Genomic DNA, 15,913 nt, shown 5'->3' with positions numbered 1-15,913 from the left:
GAATCTTATAATTCAGAAGAAATTTTAGATAATGATTACAGTTCTTCAGATCAAGAAGGATGTGATAATTGTATACAAGGGGAATCTTGTATCAATCATCTAAGTGATACTGATAATAAAAATGATGAGTTTTATAAAGATTTAAATATTAATGTTTTAACTAATAATAATCTTTTAGAATTCCTTAAAATGATTAAGGATCCAATATTAAAATCTACTATAATAGATCAAATGGAAAACACTGCTTCAATAAGTAGTGGAAATAATATAATTGTTAAACAAGAACAAGCTTATTCTATGCAAGAATTAAAAAATATTTTACAATAAAAATATAGTAAACAGAATCATGTTACTATACAAGATTTGGTAAAAGAGATTAATAATCTTAGAGAACAAATAAAAATTTTACATCAAAATAATAATCATTTAAGTTATCGTATCTCTGTTATTGAAAATAACAAAGAAGAATCTGACATTATTGATAATAATCAAAATATTTCATTTAATGATGATAATCTTTTATCTGTTTTGAGTATGATCATATCTCAAAAATGGTATACCAATATTACTTTGTTAATTGATAATTCTTATAAGAAGAATTTCATTGCTATGATAGATAGTGGTGCAGATTTGAATGTTATACATGAAGAAATAATTCCTACAAAATATTTTCATAAAACTACTCATTCTCTCTCTCATGCAGGAGGAGAACCTTTAGAAATAAATTATAAATTACCTAAAGCTTATATTTGCAATGATAAAAACTGTATTCAAACCAGCTTTTTATTAGCAAAAGATATTTCTAGCCAATTAATACTTGGTTTACCTTTTATTTATCAAATTTATCCTTTAAAGCATGTTGATGAAACAGGCATAATAGGAACTTATCAAGGTAATCATATTTCTTTTCAGTTTATAATTAAACATGTTCATAGAATTTTAAATGAATTACAAGAAAAGATTGATAGAAAAATTTTTCAAATTAATTCTTTAAAAGAAGAAGTTAAAATTTTAACTATAGATGATACATTAAAAAATCCTAAATTACAGGATAAGATTAAATTTATTTATAATAAATTTTCATTAGAAATATGTAATGATCTTCCAAATGCTTTTTGAATAGAAAGAAACATATAATCTTTCTTCCATATGAAGAAGATTTTAAGGAAATAAATATTCCTACCAAGGCTCGTCCTTGTCAAATGAATTCTGAATATTTAGAATTATGTAAAAAAAGAAATTCATTCTTTATTAGAAAAAGGTTTAATATCACTTTCTCAATCTCCTTGGTCATGTACTGCTTTCTATGTTAATAAACATTCTGAGCAAGAAAGAGGAGTACCTAGATTAGTAATAAACTATAAACCCTTAAATAACGTTTTAAAATGGATTAGGCATCCTATTCCTAATAAAAAAAGATTTATTAGATAGATTAGTCAATGCAATCATATTTTCCAAATTTGATTTAAAATCAGGATTTTGGCAGATTCAAATACAAGAATTTGATAGATATAAAACTGCTTTTAATGTTCCTACAGGACATTATGAATGGACAGTAATGCCATTTGGACTTAAAAATGCCCCTTCAGATTTTCAACAAATTATGAATGATATTTTTTTTATCAGTATAGTAATTTTATAATTGTTTATATTGATGACATTTTGATATTTTCTAATGATATTGAATCTTATTTTAAACATTTAGAAATGTTTAAACATATTGTTATACAAAATGGTCTTGTTATTTCAAAATCTAAAATGATTTTATTTCAAACTAATATTAGATTTTTAGGTCATATGATTGAAAAAGAGAAAATTATTCCTATCCAAAGAAGTATTGAGTTTGGATCAAAATTTCCTGATATAATAACTGATAAAACTCAGTTACAAAGATTTTTAGGAAGATTAAATTATATTTCTCCTTATATTCAAAATCTTACTAAAGATTCTGCTATCTTATATGATAGACTTAAGAAAAATCCTTTACCCTGGACAGATAATCATACTAAGGCTGTTCAAATTATAAAAGAAAAGGTTAAAAATCTTCCTTGTCTTATGCTAGCAAATCCCCAATGGGATAAAATTGTTGAAACAGATGCTTCTGATATAGATTTTGGTGGAATTTTAAAACAAAAAGATCCCCAAACTAAACAAGAATATTTGATTCGTTTTTATTCTGGGAAATGGAATAATGACCAAAAGAATTATTCTACAGTAGCAAAAGAAATCTTAGCTATTGTTAGATGTATTTTAAAATTTCAAAATGATTTATATAATCAAAAGTTTATTATAAAAACTGATTGTAAATATGCAAAATTTATGTTTAATAAAGATTTTAAACATGATGTGTCTAAGCAAATGTTTGCAAGATGGCAGGCTCATTTAGCCCCTTTTGATTTTGAAATTATTTACAAAAAAGGTGAAGATAATCACCTACCTGATTTCTTAACTCGTGAATATTTATCTTAATGTCTTTATTTACATATATGTATTCTCGAGGTAGAGGAGAGTCCTCTTATAGAGGACGATGTGGTAGGGGAAAACCCCCTAATATAATAGCACAGCATGGCAAACAGAGGCTAATAGCCCAAAACTTATCTAGTTCATCAGCCAGTAATACTGAGCAAAATAATGAGTTATACAATGAGTTTCAAGAATTTTTGAAACAGAAGCAGAAATCTAATACAGATTCTCAATCTTCAGCATCATATGCTAATATCATGAAAGAAGATGATAATGATTCGGCTCTATATACAGAGACCAAACATCGTGAATTAATTCTTCTTATAGAAGAAAAGGATATCCAATGGGAGAAGACTCCGTGGACTATCATGGAGAGATATTTAACAAATACATCATATGTATTTGGTTCTTATAAACAAAGAGGATTTTATGAAAATCTTCTGTTATCTACAAAAAGTGTTGATATAACTCACTTTTTCAGTAATACTCAGCAAAAAGGAAGTTATAACTTCTCCAAGTTCATTATCAAAAAGATAATATCTATTGAAGAATGGGGTATATCTCCATTGATTGAAAAAGAATTTTATTCTGATACTCATAAAATGAGTTTCAAATTTAATTTTTGGGATTATGTAGAGAGTTTTAATAAAACTCTATTTATGAACATGAGAAAAAGAAACATACATGGTTTCTGAAAATTTGCGAAAATGTTTTTCATTATCCTGTTCCAAATTGGTTCTTCATATGGTGGAAGATTTTTGGTCCATCAGCAAAAATTTTGCCTGAGGTTTTTTATAAAACCAATGAATACTTGGTTAAATGTTTCACCAAGCATTAAAAAATCCTTTTCTGAACATTGGATTGATGGGAAGACTCTATGTCTATTCTTCATGGAATTTGGAATCCCATGGATCTGGAGTTGGCAGCCAGAATTTGGTTATACTGATGAAGGTATCCCTTGCCTATGGAGAGTTAGCTCTACTAAATTTTGGGATAAACTTTTAAGAGAAGATCCAGCAACTGGACAGCTTTATGGCTCCGAAACTCTTTATCAAATGAAAGAAAAAATTTCTGCATACCAGAAAGATTTACAGCATCAACAAGAAAAAGAAAAAGATGCAATGAGTCCATTTAAAATTTTGACTAAAAAATATTCAGAAATTTACTCCAAAGAGAAAATGGTAGAAATTTACATTGAATAGATGAAGAAAGATCTCTACAAAAATATTGGATGTTCTGATTCAAAATCGGACAAATCTATGACATCTGAATCAAGTGAAAATCAATTTATTCATCTAATGCAAATGCAAGATGCTCAAGATCCAGAGGATGATATTCCTCAATTTTCTCAAATCAATGATATTTTTGAAAATCTCAAAAATTTATTAAAAGATAATATTAAAGATGATTAGGATATTCATATTTAATCAATCATGTTGAATTATCAACTAGTGGGTGACATATCGCATCAACAGTGGAATCTCATGCGTGCCATGAAATCATGACAAAAGTAGGTGGCATATCACTTTTACTTTTTGAATTTTGTAACCATGTTACTGTTTGCTTTAACAAAGCATTTACTGTTTATATTTTTAGTTGGAATCCGGGGTTTCATGTCCGGCACTTTCATCTATTTATAGGACCACTCTGTGTTCTTAGAAGGACACGGTCGAGTTTGCTCCCCTCTATTCCTCTCTTGTAAACAACCCTTCTTAATAAAAGCTTCAACCTTTTGTATAAAAGTTTCTTCTTCTGGTTACAATTCATTAAGTTTACTGTTTTTATTTACTGTCTTTATTTTCTGTTTTAATTTTGATATTTTCATACATTAGCCTGAATGACAGGCTAAAACATTTGTGTTAAATCATCCCATTACTAAACCATGATCTTTATTTATTTGTAACTTGGAATTAAATTGAAATGATAAAAGATTTCATTTAAATTTTGGAATTCGATGTAATATGAGAGTTAATGGTTGGACATAAGGTTTAAAGACGAACCAGGAAATAGTAAACACAAGGTTCGAAGTTAATCAAGAGACATAAATTCATGTTGTAGCCCTTCAGCCTGCTTAGCCGAAGCCTGCTTAGCCGAGTGATGGCGTTTAAGGCGTTTATGGGTGATTTTTTCATGAATTTATGTTTCTGAAGTTGTCTTCGGGAAATCCTCTGTTGTTTAATTTCTCTGGTATATATTTTGTAATTCTTTTTATGTTTTGTAAAATTACCATAGATGAACCTTATATTCATTCTTATTCTGAAAATTAAATACCTCCTTTTATTAGTTCAGTTATTTGAATATGGTATATAGGCTGGAAACCAATAATCTCCATGTGTGCGAAAGCCACTAAGGAAACATTTGGTAAAACAATGCCACGTATCAGATTCAATTTGTATTCCAAGATCATTTATATTATTTATATGCACATACATTGTATTCATATTATTATTATTATTATATAATACTATTGTGTTATATATTATATGTATATCCATTTTATTGTGTGCATACATAGGACATCTCCAACCTTTAACACCATTTTGATGCAAAGGTTGGCTCCGACGGAGGATGAGCTATTTTGGCCAAAAAATAACGTAGCCTCCACTTTGCACCAAATTGGCGCAAGAGGTATTTATTTATTTTTTTTGTTTTTTTGTTTTAATTATTATAAATATGTATTAATTTTGTTATTTATTTTTAAATATAAATATTATTTAAATAGTAACAAAATATTTATTTGATTATTTTAATAATGAGATACTAAACATAAAAATTTAAAATAATAATTATTGATTTTTTAAATATTTATTAATGTTAATTATTAATAATTAAGGAATAATTTGATTTAATGATTTATAAATAATATAAATAAAAGAATATTTCGAGAATATTTTTTTGTGTGTAAGATTTGAAGTAAATGAGTTGGAGATTGATGTTGTATTTGATGCAAAATTCGCACTATTTTAGTGTAAAATTGACACTAAAATAGAATTTGTGGTTAGAGATGATCTTATACAATGCAAATGTCCCTCTAGAAACGCCTAGACAGGAATAAAAAATTATTCCCCCGCCCCCCTCTTTCAAAGGTGGGAAAACGATTTTTTCTTTAGAAAAATTTGGGTTTTTTTTTTTAAGGCAAATTAAACTTATGTGAGACGGTCTCACAAGTCGTATTTTGTGAGACAGATCTCTTATTTGGATCATCCATGATAAGTTATTACTTTTTATGCTAAGAATATTACTTTTTATTGTGAATATCGGTAGGATTGATCCGTCTCACAGATAAAAATTCGTGAGATCGTCTCACAAGAGACCTACTCTTTTTTTAATCTGATTGTAATATTTTTTCAAAAGTTTTATCAAAATATAGTGGTTTTGTGCGCTTTATCAAACCCCTGCTACCCTGCATTTTGAAGGGGCGAGACAAGAATAATATCAAATTTAATATACCCGTCGCTAGAATATGCATGATATCAATATTTTTCCCCGCCTGTGCTAAGGGCGGGTATATTAAATTTTATATCATTCTTGTCTCGCTTTTGCCAGCGGCGGGGAGTAAATTTTTTGTTAGCACAGGTTACAGTTAGGGCATTTCAATTTTTTTTTTTGCCCCGTCCCTGCAAGAGGCGGGACACCGGATTTTTTAGTTTGCAATTATTTTTTCACATTAGTTTGATTTTTTTTTTTAATAAACACCAAGATAAATTGATAAATATTTCAGAAAAAAATAATATTATGATAAAAAAAACCCTACCTATTGTCATATCTAGGAAAAATTTTTAATTTACAAAACAAAGTTGGTTATTTTCTGAGTTCGCCAATGAATAATTACATAATTTATGTCGTCAAGCATTAACACCCGAAACAATAATTCATAAATTAGGATTTGATTATTAGTAGACTAGCAGCACCACTACGTATGCTTCACTTCTTAAATTTAAAGTTTTTGTGGTTTTCTAAATTAATAATCATAAATCAGCTCGAGCAAGTAAATATATACAATTTAGTCGAGTAAAAAGTTAATTATGATTCGATATTCCACCCACACAAGCTAATATTTAGAGTCGTTCCATTATCAATACTTCACCAACTTTAACTTTTTAATTTGGTAACTTTGATAAGTGAACGATTGAAAATTTATCTGGAATCATCTTATTTATCAATTTTATAATTATCTTATATAAGAAAAGTAAGTAGTGATTAAGGTGGATCCTTTTCTAATGACTTTAATTAACTTGTCTTATTGTGACATTATTGAACATTAATAACATTATTTCTCGATAATCCCAACAATGTCGCTGTCGGAAAATCAAAATGTGTCGACGGATTCATAAAATCCAATTAACGATCTTCAATCTCATACTTAAATCCGAGGGCTCCACCATTTTAAAATATGTTACCTAAACATATTTTAAAATAAATTTCGACGATCGAGTATTCAAAGATTCACCATTAATTATTACACAATAAAGAAAAGACATGTCCACCAGCTGGCGTTGGACCTTTATTTATTTATTTATTTATTTTACATAAATAACACTATTTTGTCATGTAGCTTTCCAAAAATAAATATTTATTTATATCCCATTCAATTATTTAGTTTGTTTTTTTTCCTCAAATATATAATCTAATTTTTATATTTAGTAATATTTTTTTTATTAATATATCCCTATTAATTAAATTTTGGAAAATATGAAAATATTTTCTAAATGAATTAAATAAAAAAAAATAGGAAATTCGTTTATAGATTTAAGTGAATTTCTTAATTTGTGTAAAAAAAACAAACTTATATATTTTTGTACGGAGGGATATGAGAAGTGTGCTAAGCTAGCTACAAAAAAGAAAATTTAATTAAAATGTGAGGTTTGATATTATATTGGTAATGAATGAAACAATTTATATTTGAGGGCTAACATTAATTGGATCTTTTTCTAATTTGAACCCCATCCACCCATTCTGATTTAATTATTTCTATGATTGATCGAACATTACATTATTTATCAAACGTGCCCCCAACTACACCCCATCCACTCACATATATATATTTTAAATAAAACATACAATAACTTTGTCGCAAAGAAGTTGGAAATTGTACATCCAATTCTTAACTAATTTGAATTGTCACATGAAGTAAGAGGTTGAGAATTCATTAACACAAAGTAATCATGTCCAAGTCTTAACTAATAATTAATAAATAAATGGAAAAGAAAAGAATGTTTAGTTGGTGTATATATATAGATTATGAATCTCTTGTCCATCATTTTTTGGAAGATTTGGGGTATTTAAATTCCTAGATTTTAGCATGAATATTTATTTAACCAAATCATTTAACTGATGCCGCAAAATGAACCTTTATTATTTTTTTTGCCTATTTATAATTTACTCGATGGTTGTGAATATTTAATTAAGTAGGAAAAGATCAACGAACATCACAACATATAATAGTACATATTTTATTTTCGTTGCATTCGACAATAAATTACTGAAGTATATTGAATATATAAATTTGAATCATGAATGTTAATTTAACACAAGACCAATGAACTAGAAATGACCAATGAAACTATTGATCTAATATATATAGATGGATGCAAGACAAAGTGTTGATTGACAAGTTACCACTTGGGATATTGAATTTTTATTGACGTGGAAATAATTTAAGAGCATTTAAGGTTTTAATTTTCTTTAATTCTAAAATCAACACTTGGAATATTAAATTTTTATCTGATTTATCGGGTTTTTGCTAAGTATGATGTGTTGTTACGGTCTTTTTGAACCTTTCAATGGATCGATCTATTGTGACATCATAAATCTTATTATTTTTTAAATCTTGAGAACTCGTCGCAACCGCTATTTTTTGTACGCTCCGGGAAAATCCAAATGACCAACAAATTAGTCTACAAACCATACTGACCAAGTAAATTACATTGGACAAGTTCTGTGTGATATACTCAAACTGGGAGAGGATTGAACAACTATCATTAATATTAATTAAGTATTTAATGACGGAGTCCATCGTAATTAGATCAAATAGCTTTAATTTTCTGAAAAATAATATCTTTATGATATTTCCTTTTCCTTTTGTAGATAAGGAATTGGGCTCGGTATTCTCTCAAAACCCAATCTATTGTCACAACGTGAATTTCCGGCCCAAGGTCACACGAATTATGCTCCAGCATCAGTAATTTTTTGACAAGTGTATTTCATGTTTTTGGTGACGACCAATATCTCCAATGAAAATCGACTAATTATATAAAAAATATGTGATCGATATCCTACCTAAAATTAATTATGTATATTTAAAATTTAAATATAACGTTACCTTACTTTTAAAAAATATACGTATTTTCTCATATAAATAAAAATGTAAGTCCAATGAACAAACCTCATACTGTCAATGTTTTCCCGTGCACGAAATAAGCAAAATCATGGGTTAATTAAATATTTGATGTAACGTCTTTCCTCTATAATACGATGCACCTGTCCAAATCAGTACCTCTTTGAACATATTTTATTTGGAACCGAGATGTTAATGCGTTAAGAAATGGGACTACGTTTATGCCAAGATCCCAACACACAAAATTAAAACACCTATCACCTATATATTGAATTAATGTTCACTTTCTTGTAGAATTGTCAAAATAGACTACCTTTCACGTCAAATATAAATAAAAATTAACATGTTGTCCAACTCAACCCCACCAAACAGGCGAGTTTTGTTGTCAATTTCCCAACTCGTCCAAATGGTAGGTTCTCGCGCTCAGCTAAATGATAAGTTGTGATGGGTTGCGGGTTCGTCCATCCTATTGATCAGTTTTGACAAGTACTCGACTTTTGTGTGAAGGATGCAATTCAACATTCTTGTATGTATTATCCCATGTTTGATTAGAATTTTACAATAATTAGAGTTAAAAATAGATTTATTATATTTATATTTCAAGTTATTATATCATATTTCATCATTTCCCCCACAAACCATGCGATGGTATTAAATCATATCTTGTCAATATTAATCAACGGTATTGAAAAAGCTGAATTCCACAAACTTTCTCATAAGTCATGCCTAAAGATAAAATCGAGATTTAACATATATATAAATTTGATTACAAATGTAATTTCATCGGTGCAATATATATAAACTTTGAGTAGGTCTTTCGGATCTATTTATGTGAGACTAATAACTGATTCGTAGTTAAAATGAAAAGTAATACTTTTAACATAAAAATTAATATTTTTTTAATGAATTAGATTGAGCTAGAGATCTGTTACTCAAAATTAATCCGTGAGACTGTTACAAGAGTTTTTGAGATAATTTTTTCCCCAAAACACTTGCAAATACAAGTGTTTAATTTGCACAATATTGCCAAATTTAATTAATTTTTGATGTAAACAACATGAAAAGAAATCTTATAAAATCTCCTTTCATGAATATTAAATCGAAATGAAGCGGAAAAATATCCATATTCTATCAATATATTTGGCTTTTCATGAGAACTCATGAAACCAATTACCCATAAATCTTGTAAAATAAGTATTTTACACAGCACGATCCTCTTTCATCTTACGGTGTCATTTCCTTCTCAATGAGATGACCATAGTATAGTATGACGACTTCTGCTTTGACATATGCGCAGCCACTTTCCTTGCATACCTCTCGAACACATCATCACATTTTATACAACTACCGAAATGACTCGCAAGCATTGGCTCGCTTAAAGCCCGAATGCAATTTGCCACGAGATTTGCACTTTCTTTTTCATCGAAAAAGGGACCATGGGTGTTCCCGTGTGCATCCCACCGGACTCGAAAAACATCCTTCTTGAACAATTCGAAGGACCCTTCATTGATGATTATCGCCTCAGCTTCTTGTTGGAATGGTGTGTACACAGGCACGTTAAAAGAATGCAAATCATCTTTCCTGATAATACCCTGAATTTAAGTAACTAAAGAGATGAAATTACCGAATATATTGTACCACTGTGGTTAAAAGTTTTAAAAGCCCTACCTCGGCCACCATTTCATGGAGTGTTTCTGCAAGCATTGTAAAATAAGCATTATCATCCATGGAAGAGGGATCTTCGACGGTTCTGCCTATAAATGATAACACCATGCGCCCACCGGAGACCATCTCTTCACCTCTCAAGCTTAGAAATTTGGAGAAATCTCGTCGGAATTGCTTACCATATGCTTCTAATACCTCCCGAGGACTCGTTGTCGCCATGTATATATTTTCTTTGTTGTGTTTATCTAGTCCTTCGGGGACCTGTCTTTTTTACGGTAACAGTCGATTGATCATATCGCAAAATATAATAGCAAAGGAGATTTCTACGTATCACATTACACATGCACAAGTATACTTAAGTTATCCGTATATGTAAAGATCTGTACCAGACAGTACAGTACCACTGTATTTTAGACAATTACAAAACAATTATGAGTCAATTTTATATGTGATATATCTCAAACTTAGAGAACCAGTGATTTAATTTCTAGGATTGTCTTAAATTGAACTGTAGTAGAGCTGTTAACTTTTTTTTCCTACAACGTGTGACCCTCCAGAGACACGAGGGAAAAATAGTAATTTTAGTCTTCTAATTTAGTATTAAATTTTAGTCATATAACTTATAAATGTTTAATTTTCATCAAATGATTTCGATTTTTGTATTTTTCGTCGGAAGCCATTAAAATTATTAGAGTTCTCAAACTTTGAGAACAAGTGATTTTCAGGATTTTTTTTTACCCTAAAAGTGGTAGAGCTTTTAAAAATTTTCCCCTAAACAAATTATAAATATTAATATTAACGTGTACCTCTTGGTTTAAGAACAAGTGATTTCTAGGATTGGGCGTATGAATTACGTGCTCCAATCACTAACAATCTAATGCTTCAGATTTAATTTGGGCGTAAGATACACCTCAAGTAGAATTTAAACATATTCTAAAAATTAGTCATAACAAAATCAGACCTATATTTTTATCATGTATCATGTATATATATAGTTGAGTAATATGATATTTTCGTCTTCCAGAAATCGTAGTTGGTGCCACAAAATTTAGACTAAAAAAAAAATAAAGTGTTAACTCGAGTATATATGTACTAAAACATGCCTGGGAAAGCCAATGAACGCTGTATGAAGAATAAGCAAAGTGAAGACTCCTGTCTGGAAATAATCTGCCGTAGAAAGACCCCGGTAAGCCATATATACAGCATCGTGATCTTTCAATAGCTTTCTCATCGTAGAAACTTTGTACCAATTTGAACAAATTGTTGAAGTCATTGTCTGCATGCGGGGAGAAGTCCAGAATTTTAGTCGATATTTTTCCATTGAAACTAAAGGATCGAGTACTGTAATATTCCATTTCTCTCAGGCCACATTGTTCGATCACCTGGAAGATCATTCAGAAAAATCTGAATCTCCTGAAATCTAACACTCAAATCTTGGAAAATATCCATGATATGGGATATGACCAAAAGGGTATTCGGGCCGGAAGCACAACCCAAATCCACCATCTTGAAACAGCATTCGGGGAATCTCTCTTTTTCAATCATATCTTCTAAAGTTTCATCTAAAATAGGCCATGTTTTTGATACCACAACTCTCTGCAAGAAACTTATGTCAAGATGTTACAGTAGTTTAATCAGTGGCTGCTTGATTTTATGTGATAATAACTAGAGTTAAAATAATTACCTGAAGGCCAGAGTTGTTGGCGTAGCTTGTTCTTTCATCTCCTGCGTTCATACCAATAATTTTCTTGAATTCCATCTCAATCTATGAATTGTCAAAAGTAGGAAATCAGTAATACGTATATCCACAGACATGTATGGGTGGAGGTATATATTAATGTTTTCGTAATCAGATTAGTGATCAAATCGATCTATTTTAAAAACAATTCAATTGATTGGACCGAAATACTTGTTACTTTATATACATATTAATACATATATGTATATACAATATAATGAATAATATATTTTAAATTTTAAAATCTAAAAAATTTATATATATATATATATATTTAAAAGTTTTAAAACTAAATGATATATACATATATTCAAAATACCAATTGTAGTTATATATTTAAAACAAAAAAATAGACTATTAAACTAATATATTTATCGAAATCAAAATTCCAAATAATCATGTATATATAATCAAATATTAAATTTTAAATTTTAAAAATAAGAAAAATAAATTTTCAAAAATAAATATAAGGTGGCCTTACCCATGGACCACCCCGCCCCGCAGTTATGAGAGGTCTTCGAGGGGGGCAGTAGCATCTACCTATATATCCCTATCGTAGCTCCATACTAATCTTCACGAGTTTTGCATTTTTATTATGAAAAATAAACCATCTACTTCTTCACTAAAATCCAATGTAACAGGAGAAACGTCCAATTTGAATGACCATTATTGATTGCTGATTATATCTCATCTTTTTTTTGGCACAGCGCAACATATATATAGGCATGATGAAAACAATTATAAAAGTCAGCTTTCATGACAAAACCGATACTCTTCATCTTCTCCTTTTTTAAAGCTAGGTAGGTCTCTAAAATATTCCAAAACATCTTCACTCTTCTTCTCCTTTTTTAAGCTTTGTAGGTGTGTCTAAAATATATATATATATATATATATATNTTATAATTAAATATAAGTACATAATATATAATAATAATAAGAAGAATACAATTGTATTTTTCATACAAATTTACTCCAATCTTTCTGCGCGTGTGAAGGGAGATATTTAAAAAAGAGCAAACGTTCGATACATAGGAATTCCGGTGACACCATTGGCCAAGCCCTCGGTCTCAATTCGAATATATTTCAAAAGTACATACTTACTGAAATTCAATAAATGAACTAAACTCTAGCAAGAAAAACATTANAGAGATGGCTATTGTAAAGTATGATGGCTTCTCCTTAGACAAATGCTCAGCCAATTTTTCTGCATACTTTTCGAATACCACATCATTATTCATGATCCCGCCAAAGTGGGTGGCCAGCAATGGTTCAATTACAGCCCGAACACCATCTGCCACAACTTTTGCACTTCTCATTTTTTCGAAAAGTAAACCTTCTACGTCTTGGCTAGGATCCCACAGGACTGGATAGCCGTCCATCCTGTCCAATTTGAAGGACCCTTCGTCGCTGATGATAGTCTCAACTTCTTGTTGGCACGGGGTGTATATAGGCACATTAAAAGAATATAGATCATCTTTCTTGATCAGCCCCTATGTATATATATATATATGTTCGCACATGAGGTAAATGGATTTTTAATATATCTAAAAGAACGCTTGGAGTGTCTATCCTAATGTGACATGACCAAATTTTAATATTTGGATTCTTAACCCATGGTCTGAAATTTCATAAAAATGTGAAGGACCACTTCATCCAATAATGTCAAGAATATGAGGAGAATTACTAACTGAAATCAATTTATTGACAATTAATCCCCGAAATGGTAGTAGAAATTAACATTACCTCAACGACCATGTCATGAAGTGTTTCTGCAAGAATTGTGTAATGTTGCATTTTCATCTATGGAAGAGGTATCTTCTATACGCCGTCCAGCTAATGACAACACCATACGCCCACCGCAGACAAATTCCTCACCTCTCGCACTTAGGAATTTCGAGAAGTCTCTTCGAAATTGGTTTGCATATGCTTCCAATACCTTTGCGGGACTTGTCATTGCTATGTATATGTTTTCCTTATTGTCCTCAAGTCCTTCGGGAACCTGTCAACGCCAACGGTCTATCATTAGGCATCATAAGATTTAAACAATAAGTACTCTAATAAATACTTATATCGGAACACTCGTAGATATTATGATATGTCACCTGATATTTTAAACCAAGTAAAAACTCCTTAAAAAGAAAGAATGTAAACCCCTTTAATTTTGAACATTGATTAAACATAAATAGTGAATCTAAGCACATACCTTAGAGAGCCAATGGATGCTGTAAGAAGAATAACCGAAGTGCATACTCTTGCTTGGAAACCTTCTATCATAGAAAGATCCTGGCGAGCCATATACAAAGCATCGCTGCTTCATTTTCGTTTCTTTTTCTTTGTAGAAATTTTGCAGCAATTTGAACAAATTGTTGAAGTCATTATCTATTGGAACAAGACCACACATTTAGTGGAGGGTGGACTTTAGATATTCGAGTAATGAAATTTAAACGAATTCATTTTATTCACCTGGAAGATCATTCAGAAAAACTTGAATTTCTTGAAATCTGTCACGAAAATTTTGCAGAGCATCCACGATATGGGAGGCGACTAACAATGTATTTGGGCCTGATGCGCAACCAAAATCCACCATCTTGAAGCAACATTCCGCGAAGATCTCATTATCAACCATATTTTTCAGGGTTTCATCTAATATGAACCATGTTTTTGTTATGGCATATTTCTGAGAAAATCAGAAGGAAACGTCAATTCATATTTTCTATGTTCATAATGAATGTTCTCCTTTTCTGTTTTTTAAAAATGATTTATGGGGGAAATATATGGAGAGATAATTAATTACTAGTTCCATATGTGCTAAATAATATATAGAATATGAAATTATAAGCGATAATTTAATTTTCTAATATTCTACAAATTTAACCAAAATAAAGAGATTAAAATAAATTTTAAATTTTGATATATGGATTATTTATTTAATTTCAAAATCAACTAACAATCTTTTGTAGTTTATATTAGGATTACATGTTTCAAAGAGTGAAGGATATTTTACGAATAACAAAAAAAAAAAAATTTAACCAAAAAATCTCGGTCCATAAAAAACATGTCGTCTACATGCAGTATCATGTATTGATTTCTATTTTGTTTAATATTTTTAGTCGCAAAGGATCTTAATAGTACAATTGTAATTTTAATAATCGTTTCATCGGATTTCTAATTTAATATTAATATAGATAGATAAGTGTCGATATAGACATAAACATAGATTAATTACCTGAAGAGTTGAGTTTTTGGCATAGCTAGTTTCATCATCACCTTTCTTCATACCTAGAATATTCTTCGACTCCATTTTCACTACTCTGCACATGAATTACTGCATGGGGTATGAGTCGCTATTTATAATATATTTGAAAGAAACATAAATTGAAGTCCTCCTAAAGTCGTTCTACTGAAGATCGCACGTTTATTTCACCGGCTATTCCTGACCACTTAATATAATTTTAAATAGATAATATTATTAATCACCAAAAATTTCCATCCATTTAATTCAAATTATTTCCTTCCTAACCCGCGAAAGATTACTGCCCCCTTAGGTATGACAATTTGTCAAACGTTAATAATTTTATCCTTTAAATCTCACTAAACACATTTCAAATGTGGAGGCTATCCCTATCCCAATCCCATAAAATAAATTATATATATATATATAATTATTTTTGTATAAATTCATATATTTTCCATACAAACTACAAATATAT

At 29.7% G+C, this 15,913-nt stretch overlaps 2 protein-coding genes across 2 annotated transcripts; both read right to left on the bottom strand.

Moving 5' to 3' along the window:
• Positions 1 to 9,890: 9,890 nt before the first annotated feature.
• On the bottom strand, positions 9,891 to 12,268 carry LOC140970642 (benzoate carboxyl methyltransferase-like). Its single transcript, XM_073432457.1, has 5 exons — positions 12,150 to 12,268; positions 11,848 to 12,061; positions 11,569 to 11,741; positions 10,469 to 10,726; positions 9,891 to 10,392 (listed from the first exon to the last, which is right to left on the bottom strand). The coding sequence occupies exons 1-5, from the start codon at positions 12,222 to 12,224 to the stop codon at positions 10,033 to 10,035; spliced, it is 1,080 nt and encodes a 359-aa protein (XP_073288558.1). The 5' UTR covers positions 12,225 to 12,268; the 3' UTR covers positions 9,891 to 10,032.
• Positions 12,269 to 13,460: 1,192 nt separating this feature from the next.
• On the bottom strand, positions 13,461 to 15,588 carry LOC140970641 (benzoate carboxyl methyltransferase-like). Its single transcript, XM_073432456.1, has 5 exons — positions 15,430 to 15,588; positions 14,667 to 14,880; positions 14,407 to 14,582; positions 13,947 to 14,202; positions 13,461 to 13,693 (listed from the first exon to the last, which is right to left on the bottom strand). Exons 1-4 carry the CDS (start codon positions 15,520 to 15,522, stop codon positions 13,960 to 13,962), a joined length of 726 nt encoding a protein of 241 aa, XP_073288557.1. The 5' UTR covers positions 15,523 to 15,588; the 3' UTR covers positions 13,461 to 13,693; positions 13,947 to 13,959.
• Positions 15,589 to 15,913: the final 325 nt, after the last annotated feature.

Source organism: Primulina huaijiensis, chromosome 2 (assembly GCF_012295235.1).
Source record: "Primulina huaijiensis isolate GDHJ02 chromosome 2, ASM1229523v2, whole genome shotgun sequence".
NCBI classification, from domain to species: domain Eukaryota; kingdom Viridiplantae; phylum Streptophyta; class Magnoliopsida; order Lamiales; family Gesneriaceae; genus Primulina; species Primulina huaijiensis.
The sequence above is the reverse complement of the archived record's forward strand: the minus strand, read 5'-3'. Positions and strand labels throughout refer to the sequence as shown.